At 40.7% G+C, this 19,812-nt stretch overlaps 1 protein-coding gene across 2 annotated transcripts in view; it reads left to right on the plus strand.

Moving 5' to 3' along the window:
• The window catches only part of LOC108402257 (charged multivesicular body protein 3), an 88,638-nt gene extending 69,588 nt beyond the window's left edge, over positions 1-19,050 (plus strand). For both annotated transcript variants that reach the window (XM_017668674.3, XM_017668673.3), the window contains 3 exons: positions 13,221-13,342; positions 16,390-16,504; positions 17,291-19,050. In XM_017668674.3, the coding sequence (XP_017524163.1) occupies positions 13,221-13,342; positions 16,390-16,504; positions 17,291-17,436 (383 nt within the window). In that variant the 3' untranslated portion in view covers positions 17,437-19,050. The remainder of the gene's footprint in view (positions 1-13,220; positions 13,343-16,389; positions 16,505-17,290) is intronic.
• The last annotated feature ends 762 nt before the right edge of the window (positions 19,051-19,812 follow it).

Here is a 19,812-nt window from a genome sequence, read left to right on the forward strand (position 1 = left end):
GGTTTCTTCCCTCTCCCTGCTCCGTTTCTCTTCCTCCTGAGGGTGAGCTGGGGTAGGGGGAGGGCTTGGGTCCTGCCAGATCGCAGCTTTGCTGCTTCATCCTTTTCCATCAGGTCTTCTCTTTTCCCCAGATGTAGGCAGTCTGTTGCAGTCTTTTCTCTAGTTGCTCTTTCAGAATTCGTTTATTTGCTTTATTTTCGTATTATAAGTGGTTTTGGGAGGAAGCTTCTGTCTCACTTCTCATGCCACCATCCTTAAACATGTTCCCTCTTTTTTAAGAAAGAAATAAAAAGGGAGGAAAGGGAGTTGAGAGGCTGGATTAAGTGTAGGCTTCATGAGGACCTTTCCCAGTCTTCTTAGGCAGGCTAACTAAAATACAAAGAGCAAAATGATATTTAGTTTAACAGATAGATTTATTTTAGCCCCTATTATGTGCCAAATATATTACTGGGCACTGGGGATAAAATAGTGAATATTACAGACACAGTCATTGCCCTCTAAGTCTGGGATGAAAAGCAAATACTGTAATGAGTTTAATAAAATACATAATAAAATTCATCATCAAATAAATAGATATCTAAATTGCAAGCTGTGATAAGCACTGGGAAACTGTAAAAGGGAAGGTGCAGTCAAGGATGGCTCCTTTCAAGCACTGATGTTTGTTACCTGGAGGAGGACGAGTGATTTTGAGCGTAGGTCAGGGGGTATTCCAGCCTGAGTGCCAGCCAGCATGTGCAAAGGCCCTGGGGCCACAAAGAATCTATGCACTTCAAACACTGAAGGAAGTTCTCAGAGGTTGGGGTACCGGAGAGAAAGAGGAAGGAATGGCCAGAGAGGATGAGCCAGGGAGGTAAAGACAGTTTTTATCCTTTCAGAGAGCAGGGGTTTTCAGAGGCAAGTTCAAATTGAGAGGAAAAGTATTTCAGGGAGAATCAGGGAAAGATGTGAATAGAGGCACAAAAGCACAGATGAAATATTTCAGGCTTTGCTCAGCAAACAGCACTCGCTTCAGTTTGACAAGAGTGCATTAAGTGGGGGAGTGGGAGGTAAAGCTAGAAAGGTAGTTGGAGTCAGAATTTTTAAAGGTAAGCTTAGGAGTTGTCATTTCATTTCATAGGTAGTGGGGCACCTTGACACACTGTGAACATAGACTGCAGGCACAGGGAGGGGTCGAGGGGGCAAGATGGGGGCAAGGGGCCTGAGAGGTAACGGGCAGGGCCTGAGTAGTCTAATGGGATGGGGTGGAAGAGAGAGCATGATGAAGAACTCTTCTGAATGCAGAGTAAATGGATCTAGTGTATAAACAAGCCTGAGGTCCTCCAAGCCTCTGAGCTTGAAAAGACTGCAGGGCCACAGAAGGATACCGGAAACCCAGGGAAAAGAATAGACCTGAGAAAGGAAGGAGATTCCATCTGGGACTGTCCAGACTTGGTCCATGAGGATCACCCTGCTTCCCCAGCACCTAAGCATGTTGCCTGGTGGGAGCATTCCCCAGGGAGGGTTGTTGAGAGAGTTTATAGCAAATTAAATACAGCAGAGAAAGTAACTGAGGATAGAGTCTGGGACAGAGTAAGAGAGAGGAGCCTACATTTCGAGAGTAAGTAAAGAGAGTTCCTGAGAGGGCTTCGTCCGTCTTGCCTTTGGAGGTCCCCTATCCCACCCGCAGGCTGTTGCTGCTTTGAAAAGCCACCATTTGATGAAATTTTTGCTTTTGCTTAAGGTGTTCCTCCTTTAATATGCAGATATCTCTGAAGTGTAATATGTTAAACCTTGTCAGCTATTAATACACTGTTATAATTGGATGCTTTCCAAGTGATAACTTTCTGACAGCAGCTTCTTGCAGAATAAGAAATGAGTATATTTTAATTAGGGGAGAAAGTTAAGAGAGAGGTTCAAAGGTGGGGCAGAAAACAGAATTACTGTGTGGTCCAGAAATTCCACTTGAGGGTATATCGACAAAAGAATTGAAAGCAGAGACTCAAACAGATTATTTGTATATCCACCTTCATAGCAGCATTATTCATGATAGGCAAACTGTAAAGACAGCCCAAGTGTCCATTGAAGGATGACGAATAAACAAAATGTGGTCTATACACACAATGGAATATTGTTTAGCCTTCAGGTAAAAAGGAAAGAAATTCTGACATTTGTTAAAACATGGATGGACCTTAAGGCGTTATGCTAAGTGAAATACAGCTATCACAAAAGGAGGAATGCTCTATGATTCTACTTCTGTGAGGTACCTATAATAGCCAAATTCATACAGACAGAAAGTAGGGACAAGAATTTCAGTTTGGAAAAATGAAAAACATTCTAGAGGTAGATGGTGGTGAATGTAAACATTAAATTTACATTTAAATTTAATTAAATGTTAAAACAGTAAATTTTGTGTTACACGTATTTTGCTACAATAAAAAAGAATGGTGGGGGCAGGCTGCTGAACCATGGTGGGGTCCAGGAGGCAGGGACTGGATGGGAACTGTAAGCCCTTGGGTGGTAGGGGCAGCGTGTCTAGAGGGGCAAGAAAGGCAGTAAAAAGGGGATAGCAGGGTGCCAGGCTAGACACTGTTGTGATTTCCTTCTTTGTCTTGTTTCTTTATTTTTTCTCTTGCTTTGATTGGCATACTTGAAGTCATTTGCAAGGTATGGATCTTTGAGGTGTTTGTGAAGTTTAAACCAACAGTGAATCAAGACATGTTTTTCATAAATTTAGTATTTTTAACTTAGAAGTTATGCGGGCTTACTGAGAAAATACTTACTACAGAAAGATAATCAAATTATAAGGAAGTGTTCACCAATTCTCTTGTCTTGGCCACAGCCCTTGTATCGCTGGCAGTTGCTATTAGAGTACCATCCGGGCTGTTCTGCAGTTTGCTTTTTTTTACTCAAACAATATGTCATTATATGTAAATAGATGGCTAGGTAGACACACACACACATTTATTTGTTACCCAGTCAAGCCCTTCAATAAACAAACAAGAGCAGACTTTTCTTTTTATTTGGCATTTAATGTTTAACTGTTACCTAGCATATGCAAGATTAAAATTAACTTTCTTTAAGGCTTACTTAACAATAGAAGTAATCCTATAAAATAAATATACAGTTGACCCTTGAACAACACAGGTTTGAACTGTGCAGCTCTACTTATGTGCAGATTTTTAAAAAATATATTGGAAAATTTTTTTGAGATTTGTGACAATTTGAAAAACTCACAGATGAACCTCATAGCCTCAAACTATTGAAATACTAAATAGATGTGTAAAATATATGTAGCTACTAACCTGCGTTTATCATTTACTTCCATAAAATATACACAGATTTATTACAGAAAGTTAAAATTGATCAGAACTTACACACACATACAGACAGTACATGGCCCCATTTGCTGTGGAGAGAAATGTAAGCCAATGTAAAGATGCAGTTTAAATCATAACTGCATAAAAGTAACTGGTACATACTGTGCTCCTGTAGTAATTTCGTAGCCACTTCCTTGGGTATTATGGTGAGCTTAAGTATTGCGACTATCCGTGTAAAACACTGTGTGACACAGATCATCTCTGTGTGAGCCGTTCATCTCTCGGTAAATTATTTATCACAGTAAAAGGTGATGTTTAGTGCAATACTGTAAGAAACCATGGGACCTATATGAAGTGCTACTACTGATGCTGAAAGTGTTCCCAAGAAGCAGAGAAGTCAGGACAATACAAGGAAAAGTTGAATTGCTTGATATTGTTGGTTGAAAACTGCAGCTGTGGTTGCCCAACATTTCAAGATAAATGAATCTAGCATAAGGACCATTGTAAAAAAAAAAAAAAAAATTCATGAAACTGTCACTGCAGCTACACCATCAGTCTCAAAAACCTTGCAGATTATGTACAATACCTTTTTATCCTGTAATGAAAATGTAACTTTTATGTGGGTGCAGGATTGCTGTAAGAAAGGCACACCTATAGACTCTTAATAGGATTCAAGGAAAAAGTAGTCATTGTAAGACAAAGCAAAAGGAAGGTGAAAGTTTGAAAGCTGGTAAATTCAATGCCAGCAAAAGATGGTTCGATAATTTTAGAAAGAGGCTTGGCTTAAAAAAATGTCAGGGTAACAGGAGAAGCAGCTTCTGCCAACCAAGAAGCAGCAGACCTCTCAGACGCCATTAAGAATGTCATTGAGGAAAAAGGATGTCCACCTGTTCAGGTTTTTAGGGCAGGCGCAAGTGTCCTGTTCTGGGGGAAAAAAGCCACAGAGGACATTTATTAGTAAGAAAGAGAAGCAAGCACCAGGATTTAAGGCAGGAATGGGATAGGCTAACTCTCCTGTTTTCTGCAAGTACAGTTGGGTTCATAGTCAGGACTGCTCTTACCTCTGAAACTGTAATGCCTGAGCCTTGAAGGGGAAAGATAAACACCAACTGCCAGTCTTTTGCCTGTACAACAAGAAGACCTGGATAGCAAGAACCCTTTTTCTGGATTGGCTCCATCAATGCTCTGTCCTTGAAGTCAAGTACTTTGCTAGTAAGGGACTGCCTTTTAAAGTTATTTTGATACTGGATGATACCCCTGGCCACCCAGAACTGCCTAAATTCAACACCAAGTCTACTTCGCCCACTGGCAAGGTCTCTAACTCAGCCCCTAAATCAGAGGGTCATAAGGACTTCTAATACTCACTGGAAAGGACTGTCAACACTAGGGAAGAGAACCCCAAAAGAGAAAGAAAATCTGAAGGTCTGGAAGGATTACACCACTGAAGATGCCATCATTAAAAAAAAAATCCATAAGCCATTGTTATAGAAGAAGCCATCAAGCCTGAAATAAATTCCTGCCGGAGAAAACTGTCCAGCTGATATGCGTGACTTCACAAGATTTACAACAGAGAAAATCAAGGAAATCATTAAAGAGATCTGGATATGGCAAAAAAAAAGAATAAAAAAAGGTAGAGGGTGAAGGGTTTTGAGATACGGATCTTGGAGAAATTCAAGAGCTGATAGACACCAACCATATCAGAGGGATTAACAGAAGGTGACCTAATGGAGATGAATGCCTGTGACCGGTGCTAGACGGTGAGGAAGATGTAGAAGTAGTGGCAGGAAATAAACTGATGTTTAGATGATCTGGCAGAGTGGTTCTGATTATTCAAGACTGCTTTTGATTTCTTGTATAACATGGATCCTTTTGTGATGGGCACTGAAACTAACACAGCAGCAGGACTAGTACTGTGTAGAAACGATTTCAGAGAAATGAAAAGCAGAAGACATAAATTATTATGTATTTCTGCAAGTGACACCAAGTGTGCCTGCCTCTTCTGCCTCACCTTCCACCTCTGCCCACCCTACCCCCCAGACAGCAAGACCAACCCTTCTTCCTCCACCTCAGCCTGCTCATTGAGGAAGACCTTTATGTGATGTTTCTACGTAATGAGCAGTAGATCATAAACTTACCTGTTGTGCATGTGTATCTTTGTATGAAAATAAGTAACTGTACAGCAAGAACTGTACAGACTTTGTGTTGTCATCACCTAAGTATTCATCCTGTGCAAGACTTGTGTGGAAGTGGATGACCCATCCTTACAAAGGCATAAGGTGAGTGATATTTAACATAAAATTAATAACGTGTTAGTTTTCTTCTGTTTCCTAACTTTGTCTTCAAAGAATAACATTACCATACAGAATACACTCTCATAATTGGAGAAACTGTGTATGAGGTTATCACAGGCAAGTGATTTTTAAAAAAATGTAACATATCCAATACCATATTATATATATAGCTGCAATAATATGCCGTAAAAATTCCATAACGAGTCATCCCCTTAGTGAATAGGCCAGGCTGCCATAGGATGGCTGCGTCAGTTACACTGGCTGCAGCACAGCTGCTACTTTTTCTCACATTATCTTTTCATCTTTTGTGTGTAGTCTTAGTAATAGATATGACATCAGTGTTCACATCATGTAAGACAACATTGATGTAGGTACTGATAGATAATTCATCTTGTAAACAGATCACATAAACTTATGGTATTGATAACTATAACACAGTACTGTAAATATACTTTCCTTATGATTTTCTTTTTTTATAACAACATAATATATGTTAATTGTTGATGTTACTGGTAAGGCTTTTAGTCAACAGTCAGCTATTAGTGAAGTTTTGAGGGAGTCAAAAGTTAAACAGATTTTTTAATACACCACAGGTTGGCACCGTTAACCCCCAATTTCTTCAAGGGTCAACTGTATGTATTATGAATCTTCCATAATAGTAGATGTTCAGTGGTTTTAAATGTTTGCCTTCATCTATAAAATGTGTTTTTCAAATGAAATATTTTTTCTTTGTACAAACAAATACAGTATTATTAGAAATCTTTTAAAGGGTGAAAAACAACTACTTCACTGACAAATTGTTTCCATTTATTTCATATTTAATTTTAGTCATTATTCATATGAATACTTACTTTAGTCAGGTGTGAAGGTAGTGTAGGAACCCACAGTCGGCATCAGAGGAAAGTGACGCCTGTAGCAAGCTGCATTGCCAGGCAGCCTCAGGCTCATACTGCCCCCAGCTTTGCTTCTCACACACTGCCTTTCCTGAACTGTGTTTTCATAATTTTCCATAGCTCTTTTTCTTTTTCAATGGATAAGAAACAGCTACATGAAGAATATTTCTCTAATTTCTACACAGTTGCCGGTAGTCAGTAAAGATTGTGGTACAAAATTTATCTTAGAACCTAGTGCTGGAAAAAAATCATTTTTCCCAGTGAAACAGTGTACTTCTACCAGGGACTGGCCTGCAGCTCAAATCATTGTCACCCTTTGTGCCTTATCTGTTGAGATGCTCAAAGATAAATTAACTCTCAGTTGCAGCAGCTCTAGATCAGTGATTCCCAATGGAGGACATTTGGCAATGTTTGGAGATGTTTGGTTGTCACACTGGGGTGGGGTGGCGTATTGTTGCTATTGGCATCTAATGGGTAGAAACCAAATATGCTGGTACATATCCTAGAGTGAGTACAACAGCCCCTACAGCAGAAAATTACCTGGAGCAAACCGTTCATCATGCCATTGTTGAGACACTCAGGCCTACGTCTGTGTAACCCACTCATCCTTCTGATCTTTTATATTTTATCATACATGATGTATGTTTTTTTAATAGAGATAAATTCAAATTATTTTTTCAAGTGGTAACATACATTATAAATAAACTTGACTTTAAATTTTGAAAGTTTCCCAAATGTGTATGGTTCCAGTGCTTCTTTATGACTCTAATTCCCTTCTATGGTCTTTGGTTTGGGTTCCCCCTATTATAGAATGTTTGTGCTGTCTTCATTTCCTTTCAAAAATAATGTTAGATGTTTCATTATAAATCATTTATCTTTTTTTTTAATTTTTAAAGGTATTATTGAAATACACTCTTATGAAGGTTTCACATGACAAAAATGTGGTTATTACATTTAGCCATATTATCAAGTCCCCACCCACACCCCAATGCAGTCCTTGTCCATCAGTGTAGTAAGGTGCCACAGATTCACTATGTGCCTTCTTTGTGCTACACTGTTTTCCCTGTGATCCCCCACACCATGTGTACTAAACATAATACCCCTCAATCCCCTTCTCCCTCCCTCCCCATCTGCCCTCCCACACCCCTCCCCTTTGGTAACCACTAGTTCCTTCTTGGAGTCTGAGTCTGCTGCTATTTTGTTCCTTCAGCTTTGCTTTGTTGTTATACTCCACAAATGAGGGAAATCATTTGGCACTTGTCTTTCTCTGCCTAGCTTATTTCACTGAGCATATTGTCCTCCAGCTCCATCCATGTTGTTGTACATGATAGGATTTGTTTCTTATGGCTGAATAGTATTACATTCTGTATATGTACCACATCTTCTTTATCCATTCATCTACTGATGGACACCTAGGTTGCTTCCATTTCTTGGCTATTGTAAAAAGTGCTACAATAAACATAGGGGTGCAAATGTCTTTTTGAATCTGAGAAGTTGTATTCTTTGGGTAAATTCCAAAGAGTGGGATTCCTGGGTCAAATGGTATTTCTATTTTTAGTTTTTTGAGGAACCTCCATATTGCTTTCCACAATGGTTGAACGAGCTTACATTGCCACCAGCCATGTAGGAGGGTTGCCCTTTCTCCTGATCTTTGCCAGCATTTCTTGTTCTTAATCTTTTCGATGCTGGCCATCCTTACTGGTGTGAGGTGATATCTCATTGTGGTTTTAATTTGCATTTCCCTGATAATTAGTGATGTGGAGCATCTTTTCATGTGCCTGTTGGCCATCTGAATTTCTTCTTTGAAGAAGTGTCTGTTCATATTCTCTGCCCATTTGTTAATCGGGTTATTTGCTTTTGGGTGTTGAGGCATGTAAGTTCTTTATATATTTTGGATGTTAACGCCTTGTGGGATATGTCATTTACAAATATATTCTTCCATACTGTGGGATGCATTTTTGTTCTGTTGATGGTATCCTTTGCCGTACAGAAACTTTTTAGTTTGATGTAGTCCCATGAGTTCATTTTTGCTTTTGTTTCCCTTGCTCGAGGAGATGTGTTCAGGAAGAAGTTGCTCATGCTTATATTCAGGAGATTTTTGCCTATGTTGTCTTCTAAGAGTTTTATGGTGTCATGACTTGCATTCAGGTCTTTGATCCATTTTGAGTTTACTTTTGTCTATGGGGTTAAACAATAATCCAATTTCACTCTCTTGCATGTAGCAGTCCAGTTTTGCCAACACCAGTTGTTGAAGAGGCTGTCATTTCTCCATTGTATATCCATGGCTGCTTTATCATATATTAACTGACCATATATGCTTGGGTTTATATCAGGGCTCTCTATTCTGTTCCACTGGTCTGTGGCTCTGTTCTTGTTCCAGTACCAAATTGTCTTGATTACTGTGGCTTTGTAGTAGAGCTTGAAGTTGGGGAGCATAATGCCCCCCACTTTATCTTCCTTCTCAGGATTGCTTTAGCTCTTCGGGGTCTTTTGTGGTTCCATATGAATTTTAGAATGATTTTCTCTAGTTCGTTTAAAAATGCTGTTGGAATTTTGATAGGAATTGCATTGAATCTGTAGATTGCTTTAGGCAGGATGGCCATTTTGACAATATTAATTCTTCCTACTGAAGAGCATGTGATGTATTTCCATTTATTGGTATCTTCTTTAATTTCTCTCATGAGTGTCTTGTAGTTTTCAGAGTATAGGTTTTTTACTTCCTTGGTTAGGTTTATTGCTACGTATTTTATTCTTTTTGATGCAGCTATGAATGGAATTGTTTTCCTGATTTCTCTCTCTGCTAGTTCATTGTTAGTATATAGGAATCCCACAGATTTCTGCGTATTAATTTTGTATCCTGCAACTTTGCTGAATTCAGATATTAGATCTAGTAGTTTTGGAGTGGATTCTATAGGGGTTTTTATGTACAATATCATGTCATCTGCAAACAGGGACAGTTTAACTTGTTCCTTGCCAATCTGGATGCCTTTTATTTCTTTGTGTTGTCTGATTGCCATGGCTAGGACCTCCAGTACTATGTTGAATAGAAGTGGGGAGAGTGGGCATCCTTGTCTTGATCCCGATCTTCAAGGAAAAGCTCTCAGCTTCTTGACATTAAGAATAATGTTGGCTGTGGGTTTGTCATCTATGGCCTTTATTATGTTGAAGTCCTTACCCTCTACACCCATTTTGTTGAGAGTTTTTATCATGAATGGATGTTGAATTTTGTCAAATGCTTTTTCAGCATCTGTGGAGATGATCATGTGATTTTTGTCCTTCTTTTTGTTGATGAGGTGGATGATGTTGATGTATTTTCAAATGTATCCTTGCATCCCTGGAATAAATCCTACTTGATCATGATGGATGATCTTCTTGATATATTTTTGAATTTGGTTTGCTAATATTTTGTTGAGTATTTTTGCATCTGTGTTCATCAGGGATATATATTGATCAGTAATTTTCTTTTTTTATGGTGTCTTAACCTGGTTTTGGTATTAACAGTGATACTGGCCTCATAGAATGAGTTTCGAAGTATTCCCTCTTCTTCTACTCTTTGGAAAACTTTAAGGAGGATGGGTATTAGGTCTTCACTAAATGTTTGATAAAATTCAGTGGTGAAGCCATTTGGTCCAGGAGTTTTGTTCTTAGGTAGATTTTTTTGTTCAATTACCGTTTCAATTTCGTTGCTGGTAATTGGTCTGTTCAGATTTTCTGTTTCTTCCTTGGTCAGCCTTAGAAGGTTGTATTTTTCTAGAAAGTTGTCCATTTCTTCTCGGTTATCCAGTTTGTTAGCATATAATTTTTCATAGTATTCTCTAATAATTCTTTGTATTTCTGTGGTGTCCGTAGTGATTTTTCCTTTCTCATTTCTGATTCTGTTTATGTGAGTAGACTCTTTTTTTTCTTTATAAGTCTGGCTAGGGGGTTATCTATTTTGTTTATTTTCTCGAAGAACCAGTTCTTGCTTTCATTGATTCTTTCTGTTGTTTTATTCTTCTCAATTTTATTTATTTATGCTCTAATCTTTATTATGTTCCTCCTTCTATTGACTTTGGGCCTCATTTGTTCTTCTTTTTCTAGTTTCATTACTTGTGAGTTCAGACTGCTCATATGGGATTGTTCTTCTTTCTTGAGGTAGGCCTGGATTGCAATTTGCTTTCCTCTTAGCCCAGCCTTGGCTGCATCCCACAGATTTTGTGGTGTTGAATTATTGTTGTCATTTGTCTCCATATATTGCTTGATCTCTGTTTTTATTTGGTCATTGATTCATTGGCTATTTAGGAGCATGTTGTGAAGCCTCTATGTGTTTGTGGGATTTTTCATTTTCTTTGTGTAATTTATTTCTAGTTTCATACCTTTGTGGTCTGAGAAGCTGGTTGGTACAATTTCAATCTTTTGGAATTTACTGAGGTTCTTTTTGTGGCCAGGTATATGATCTATTCTTGAAAATGTTCCATGTGCACTTGAGAAGAATGTGTAATCTGCTGTGTTTGGGTGTAGAGTTCTGTAGATGTCAGTTAGGTCTATCTGTTTGAATGTGTTGTTCAGTGCCTCTGTGTCCTTATTTTCTGTCTGGTTGATCTGGAGCACCTGAAAATCGTGAAAGCTCCCAACCTGCTGGGTAGTGGGCACCCGGAAAATTTTGTCTACCTGTCCTTTCTCCTGAGCAGTAAGCTCTGTGCAATCCTTGCTCCTTTAGCAGCCCTCTCACTGTTAAGAAGTCTCTCAGACTGCCTGCCTTTATTTTGTCCCAGAGCAGCTAGATATGGATCCCTGCTTTCCACAAGCAGTTGGAATCAGTCTCTCCAGGAATTATGCCTGTCTTAGCTTTCCAATCCCCTAATCACGAGAGTATCATGCAAGCACCATGAAATGTAGGTTTGTGCTCCCAGACCAGATCTCCGGAGTGAGGTGTTCAGCAGTCCCAGGCCTCCACTCCCTCCCTGCTCCATTTCTCTTCCTCCAGCCCGTGAGCTGGGGTTGGGGAAGGGCTTGGGTCCCGCCGCTGGGCCACAGCTTTGGTATGTTATGCTGTTCCATGAGGTCTGCTCTTTTCTCCAGGTGTATGCAGATATATATCACTATGATGGCATCTATATTGTTTTTTAAATTTTTTCTGCTTTTATTGAGGTGTAATTTACAAGTAAAAATGCAAGATGTTTGAAGTATACTTTGTGAAGATTTCATATACATTTATACACATTTGGAAAGGAGCCTCTGGTCTGGTTTATTAACACATCCATTTATATCTGTATCTGTGCACGTACATCTATATCTCCCTCCCTTTCATTTCCACGATCTTCCAAGTACCCTTTCATTAAGTATTAGTTCTTCCTAAGTGTGTCAAGGTAGGTTTCTATTGCCAGCTTTTTAAAAAATTGAAGTATTATTGATATATAATCTTGTTTTGGTTTCAAATGTACAACACAGTGGTTCAACAGTTCCCCATATTATTCAATCCTCACCCCCCAGTGTAGTTACTGTATCAATGTAGAAAGATGTTACAGAATCATTGACTATATTCTTCATGCTGTACTACTGTCCCAGTGACCAGCTTACACTGTGGTTGTAAATTATTGTGCCCCTTAATCCCCTCACCATCTCCACCACCTGCCCAATCCCTTCCCCATTGTAACCACCAGCCACTTCCCAGTGTCTCTGAGTCTACTGCTGTTTTGTTCCTTCTGTTTTGCTTTGTTTTTATATTTAATGGCACCTATATTATATTGCTTATTTCAGCCACACAGATTTTGATACTTCCTTTATAATTATACTAATCTTAATAAATATTTTACTCTCCTATTCCAGTGGTAAGGGAAATGAAGTATTCTCTGCAACTAGTGAACTTCCTTACTCCTTTATTAAAATCACAGAATGCCCTGTGAGACAGGCATTTGCCTAGTTACTTTTACTTCCTTGCCTCTTGTTTTCCCTTAGATGTGAAAGCTTCCTAGAGCCTGGATGCAGACAGAGGTGAATCTGCTGTGACTCCTGGCTTAGCTACGCACTGCAGTGCTGGAGGAGGACTGTGTGCCAGTCTTAGTGAACAGCTTGATTTATAGCAGTTGCTGAGAACTCTAGTGTCATGAAATGCCAAGACCAATTTGGAAGGCTGCCAACTCTTTATTCTGATGTATTATTAAAGAGTGTGGGGAGGGAAATGATAATTTGCTACTACCGTGATTTCTTATAAAATCTCAGATTTCAGGAAGTTTTGTCATGGCAAGGAACTGTAACCACCTTACACTGGCACGGATACTCACTATATCTAACCTGATTTCTCCTGTTTTCCTGAGGGCCAGTGACAGGTACCCCACAGAGCAGCTGCCACCTATAGGCTGGTGTGTGAGAGTACTGTTGGGTAGCCTAAAGCCTTCTATTTTCTGGTGTGGCCTTGGCAAAGTCTAGAGCTCTTCCTCCCATATGTGACTCGTCCTAGTTGTTACAGTTGTTCTTAGCTGGCTTCCTTCCCTTCAGTTCAGACATAAGCCTTTGGTCCACTCCAGGTGTATGTGCTCAGAGAACTGGTACCTATTGTACCCAAAGTAACAAAGAATTTAAAAAAGTCAGTCTCTTGGCCAGCTAGCACAGTAAAGTAATATATTCTACAGGTACATGAATAGCTTCAGGAGTTCACCTACCTCTGCTGTCTTTTATTGGAATAGCTTATAATTTGACGTCTCTCTTTATTCCATCCTGTGTCACATTCTGTTGAAGTTTCTATTACCTTTCCTTTTCAGCGGTTTTGCGTGTGGCTGGTTCCCTGCAGAAGAGCACAGAAGTGATGAAGGCCATGCAGAGTCTTGTGAAGATCCCAGAAATCCAGGCCACGATGCGGGAGCTCTCCAAAGAGATGATGAAGGTGACCTGGGGCTAACCCTACATCCCATTCCAAACATCCAAGAGCCCCTCTCAGCTGTATGGCAGGGGGCTAAGCCTAGGGATGGGAAAGGAGGGCCGACCACTCTCCCAAATGATGATTTTGAAGACAAAGGAGCAGCTGTTAACACTGAATGAAACTGTGTGAGCTGAGCATGGCAGAAGCTGGGTCAGATTGCTAGAGTGTTCCTTAGAAGAAGTAACGGTGTACCCAGAGCTCTAGGAGAAGTGGTATATCCAGGGAACAACAGCTTAGGATTTAGGGAACTGGGGTTTATGGGCTTCAAAATGAGCAAGGAGACAGAAAAAAAACTGGGTTCCTCTGTCAACTTCAGGGGAGTGTTAGTGAAGCTAGTGAGGGAAGTTGTTCTAAACCAAGGATTTGCCCTTTTTTGTTGTTAAGGTCTGGATAGTGTGTTTTACACTATAAATCTCTGTTGTAACCACTCAACTCTGCTTTGTAGTATCAAAGCAGCCGTAGATAATATGTAGACAAATGAGTGTCTGTGTTCCAATAAAACTTTGTTTACAGAAATGGGCAGTGGACCAGATTTGGCCCACAGGCTGTACTTTGCTGACCTGTTTAAGACTAGAAAAGGAAAGACTGAGAGCCAAACAGAAAGCAGTAAATACCCACCACCCCCAGGACCAAGGCCTAGCAAGGACCTGTACTTGGGGTCTTCTGGGACAGGGCTCAGGAAGCCATTGTTAGGGAGCCCCCTCCAGCCAGTGTGCATCACCCATACTATCCCGTAGTATAGTCCTTCTCGTGACCCTGTAAGATAGCTGTTTTTTCCCCAGAGGAAACTGAGTCTTCAAGTTGCCAGGCAGCTTTACCTAAGTGACCTTGGTGTATAGTAGGTGACAGGTCTGGGGTTGGAGCACATGTCTGACTTGTTGCCTGAGCTGCCTCAGAGGAGAGAGTGATAGGAAGAGCCTCACCCAGGTGCTCTTCCCTGCTTCGAACCTGTGGTCAGAGAGCCAAGATTGTCCACCTCAAATTCTTGTAAATAGCTTGTGCATAGAAATTGCCTCCCTTTCTCCTAGGGCATTTCATTTTTGAACTTGAATTATATACAGGGCTCTAGGGCATAGGAAAGAGGAACTAGAGAAGAAAACCAGTGGAAAAGAAAAGCAAACAGCCCAGAGCCCAGGTGCTTGGAATGAGGCATGCTGGGGCAGCAGCAGTAAGGAGGGAACAGGTCGGGGGGTATGTCCTTTCAAAGTGGCACGAGGACATCTCTTCCCCCACATTGCAAAGACTGTCCACCTAGAAATGGTTAGAGGTAATACGTGGAGTAACGTCAGGCCTGCTCATTCTCACTTCTGTGGTCACAGGATCTGAGGGGAAGCCATTTTTAGACTCTGGGATCTTTTCCACAATAGTTTCTGAATACTGAAAATAATACAGATTTGGAGGAAGGCCTGCACATAGTAGATAACAAATATTTACTGAATTCACCCCAGGATGTATGCCCAGGTACAAACTGAAGTTTCTGATGGGGACCCAGCTCCTCAAGTCAAGAGACGACCTTAGTCATTCTGTTTGTCCTGATCCTGGCCTGTGTGGCACAGAGCAGGCATTTCATGAAGGATTGCTGATTGAATGAGTGAATGAATAAATGATATCTACCTCCAGGATGTGGAGGGCTGTTACAGTCAGGGTTCTGTGGGCTTTTTAGCTAGTCAGCTTATGTGTATTGAACCTCTTTTACAGTAGCCTCTAGCACTAGGATGACAGCCCAGGCCAGAGGGCTCTACCCATGTGACCTTGAATGTGAATTTATTTGTTCATTTTGGGTGGAGGAAAAGATCTGAGAGTTGGCAGAATCTGTTACTAGCTAGGTTCACATAATTAGCAGGCACTTGAGTGATCTAACAGCAGAGAGGCAGGTAGGAGAGGGCTCCCTTTCAACCTGATTGCTTGATGTGGTCAGGGAGAGTCATGCCCTGGCTGAGTGCAGGACAGCTGGGGCTGGGGCTGCCACATGTGACCTGCTCTTCTTTGTATCACTGGAATATCAAGGTAGAAAGCAAGGAACTCAGTTCTTGCAGGTTGCAAAGCAGTCAGGGTTTTTCTTTTCTGGCAGCTTCTCAGAAGCCTGAATCCATTCCTTCCCTCTGCCCCCCACCACAGCCACTCAGTGCCTTCCTATCTCTTCTCCCCAGGGATGCCAGCAGCCTTCTTTTTGACACTGCAAGTTGCTATTCTGACCTTTTGCTTCAAGATCAAACAAAAAAACTGTAGGGCCTTATCTGAGGACACTGCTCAGCAAGGAGGACTGCAGGGCTTGCTTGTGTTGGCTAGTGCTGGAGAAGTTTTCTTGTGCCCTGTAGTGGTGCCATTCTACCCTGAGTACTAAGGACGCTCATTAGCTGGTTTCAGGCAGCCAGGCACAGGGCTCCTGTAGACTATGGGCATTAGCTGGTTGGGTGCAGAAGCGCTGTCTTAGCAGTTCACTCAGGAGTAGATGGTCAGCTTCAGTGGATTGAGTGCTCCTTGCTAGACCCACCAGACCGACCCTGCACCAGCAGCTGTACCAGGCACTTGCTGGAGTGCCTGCAGGCCTTTCCCCGGTTCGTGGAGCCCACCCCGCTCTCAGTATTTGTTATTCTCGTTTCTACTATGATTCCAACCAATTTTCGTACTGTGTTTCAGTCTGCACTCACAGATTGTATTTGTAATGTTAGGGCAAATGCTTCCCAAGACAGCTCAGGGCAAACCCTTGGCTGTCAGTCAGCTGTCCCAACTGCTGCCACTCTAGTCTGGGTGACTGAAGCTTTGCTGCTAGCAACACCACCCTCCAGTCTTGCTGCTATATTTGGAGAGCAGTTTCCCTTTGGCTTTTTGCCTCTGCAGAGAAGACAGGCAGCATCCGGGGTTTCCTGTGGCCGTCACTCCTGCATGTTAGCCCTCAAGAGGGTGGACTGGACGTGGACACATTAGAACTTGGTTGGTGCTGGACCCGCAGATGGGTTGTTAACAGATTTAACAGTTGAGGGAAGTGACAGGGTTTATTCTGTGTTTAGGCTGGGATCATAGAAGAGATGTTAGAGGACACTTTTGAAAGCATGGACGATCAGGAAGAAATGGAAGAAGCAGCAGAAATGGAAATTGACAAAATTCTGTTTGAAATTACAGCAGGTATGGCCCTGAAATTCTTCCTGTTTTTCCCTTCTTTTTATGGCTTTCTTCCCACATAAACTACATTATCTAGTAGCTTTTTTCTTAGGCTGTAATTTCCTTCTATATTTAAAATTTTAGATGAAGTTTTTTCTTAAAAAATAAGCACAGTGCCTATAACCATCTGTTAAAAAACAAAGATAAAGATGTTCCCAATATATTGTGTGAAAAAAGCCTTGTTACTGAAATACATGTTTGTGTAAAAAGCATGCCTAGAGAAAAAGTCTGGAAGGGGTATAAATAAAAATAGTAGTTTATCTGACTGATAGTTAATGAGGTTTTAAACTTTATTTTTACTTCTGGATTTTCTGAGTTTTATGTTTAATAGAAAGTATAAATGGTGAGATTTAACTTTTGTTTGCTTTAAATTGGGAGAAAGACTAGTTCTTCCAGGAAAATGTTTTGTGAAGACTTACAGGTTTTACTGAGTGAACATTTTCATGAATGTTGAAAATTAAATATTTAATATGGAGTTTAGGAATTTACATCATGACTTCAGAACCAAACTTCTTAAATTCAAATCCTTACCACTGTGGTATCAGTACAGTGAGTCGGTGTTTGTGCATTTGTCATAGTGAGCAAATCCCCCCAGAGCCCCCCATCCCCCACCACTTCCCACCTTCCCCCGGGCAGCTTGTTGGGTCGCCCCTTTTCAGACGGATCCCGATATGAAAAGCAGGCAAGATGAGGGACCACTTTTTTTAGCCAATGTTTTGTTCATCTGCTGTTTGCTCTGTTTCTGTTCAGGGGCCTTGGGCAAAGCACCCAGTAAAGTGACCGACGCCCTTCCGGAGCCTGAACCTCCAGGGGCGATGGCCGCATCAGAAGAGGAGGAGGAGGAAGAGGAGGCTCTGGAGGCCATGCAGTCCCGGCTGGCCACGCTCCGCAGCTAGGGGGCCACCCAGCTGGGCCCTTGGGCCCTTTTCACGGCGCACCCACCGGGTATGCACACACTCCTCTGAAGCAGCTGCTATTTATGTGTCTCTTGCACTACACCTCTGGGTATGAGGCACTGCATTGTAGAGAGTGCTCTGCTAGTATCTCTATACTCTCTGCAGAAGTTTTGGGATCTCAACATGATTATTCTTAAGAGGTGGTATAATAAATGCATTATTTTCAGGAGTATAAACAAGTGTCTTTTTGGGGGAAGGGCAAAGTAATCTATCTGTCTTCTCACAAAGCCTTTCTGAGAATAGCTTTGATTGCCTGAATGTTGAGGACTGTACATTTGTGTGTGTGTGTGTGTGTGTGTGTGTATATAAAACACTGTATAAATGGATTTTAATAAATGTTTGCTTTAACATTTGGTCTCATTGTAGATTGTCACATGCAGGAACTTTCAAGGTGCTTGCTGTTCCAAATTATTTCATATGTTGGCCTTGGGAAGAGAGGAGGTGCTATAGCCAGGCATGGGACTTATAGGCTCCCCAAAGGCTGTGGGCGCTGCTCCCTAGCCTTCACAGACATGGTGTAGGAACGACTCTTTTGCTCTTGGTCATCTGTTTAACCAACAGGTGTTTGGAAATCTTACATTGTTGGCTGGATGGCTGTATTATGTCCTGAGCTATGTGTGCATAGCTGTCCTTCCTATGCCCAAAGCAGACAGCTGTCAGATAGGGCTCTTCCACCCTCTGAGAACCTTTACCTGCTTTGAGCTGGTTCTCTTGGATGCATGGGATAGAGGCCCATACATCAGTGCTTCAGCAAAGCCAGGAACCAACCAGTGAGAACTGTGTGGTCATGCATTATAAACAACTCTCACGCATCTGACACATTCTTATACTACATGTATAAATAATTCAGCAGTAGCAATTTATATTTGGGTGTATTTGACAATTTATAAAGGTCTTTGACATATGTGATCTCAAGTGTTCTCAAAACAGCTCAGCTAGCTAAAGTGACATGTCCTAATGAGTCAGGAAGTGGCAGAGCTAGAGTTTAACCCAGATCCTTCTGGTCTAAGTCCTGTATGCACTAATTAATCAGGCAGGAAACAGCCCAACCGCTCTCTCACAGGTTGGTTTCTGTAGAGAAATTCTGATGTCTCAGATGTTGCTGCAATGATTTCCTTCCACTCTAATCATGCCAAATGGCAATCTTGAATCCAGAGGAATAGCCTGTTACTACTGAATTCATCTTAAGGAGATAGTTTTTAAGTAAACACGATTTTTTACAGCAGTTTTAGGTTCACATAACAGCTGAGCAGAAAATACCAAAAAATACCTCTTAGTTTGGCAAATGTAGTCTCCCCAACTTGTGTTGACACCCCATACCGCAGAAATACATTTGTCACTGGAATCATACAATATGTAGCCCTGAAACACTGGTTTCTTTCACTTAATAACATGCATGTAAGGTTCCTCCAGGTCTTTTATGACTTAATAGTTCATTTCTCTTTAGTGCTGAATAATATTCCACTGTCTGGATGTACCATTGTTTATTCACCTCCTGAAAGACACCTTTGTTGCACCCAAGTTTTGGCAATTATGAATAAAGCTGTAAATGTGTGCAGGTCTTTCTCAAGTTTTTTGGGTAACAACCAAGGACACAATTACTGGATTGTAAGAGTATGTTGTCTAGTTTTGTAAGAAACTGCCATACTCTTCCAAAATGGCTCTACCATTTTGCATTCCCAGAAAATAAAGTATGAGAATTCCTACTGCTTCATTTTCACTAGGATGGTGTCTATGTTTCACATTCTGACTAACAGTTGTGTTGTGGTATAGTTTCAATTCGTGATTCCCTAATGACAAATGATGTTGAACATTTTCATGTGCTTTTTTGCCATGTATAAATCTTTGGTGAAGTGTCTGCTTAAGCCATCAGCAGAATTTTTTTTTTTTTACATAATTATTTTTTATTGAAGGGTAGTTGTCACACAGTATTACATTAGTTTCAGGTGTACAACACAGTGATTCAATATTTATATACATGATAATTCTAGGTACCAGCTATCACCATACAAAGTTGTTACAATATTTTGACTAAATTCCTTATGCTATATATTACATCCTGGTTACTTATTTATTTTACAATTGGAAGTGTGTACTTTTTTTTTTTTTTGTGAGGGCATCTCTCCTATTTATTGATCAAATAGTTGTTAACAATAAAATTCTGTATAGGGGACTCAATGCTCAATGTATAATCATTAATCCACCCCAAGCCTAATTTTCGTCCGTCTCCAATCTTCTGAAGCATAACGAACAAGTTCTTACATGGAGAACAAATTCTTACATAGTGAATAAGTTACATGGTGAACAGTTCAAATA

This window comes from Manis javanica, chromosome 1 (assembly GCF_040802235.1).
Source record: "Manis javanica isolate MJ-LG chromosome 1, MJ_LKY, whole genome shotgun sequence".
NCBI lineage: Eukaryota > Metazoa > Chordata > Mammalia > Pholidota > Manidae > Manis > Manis javanica.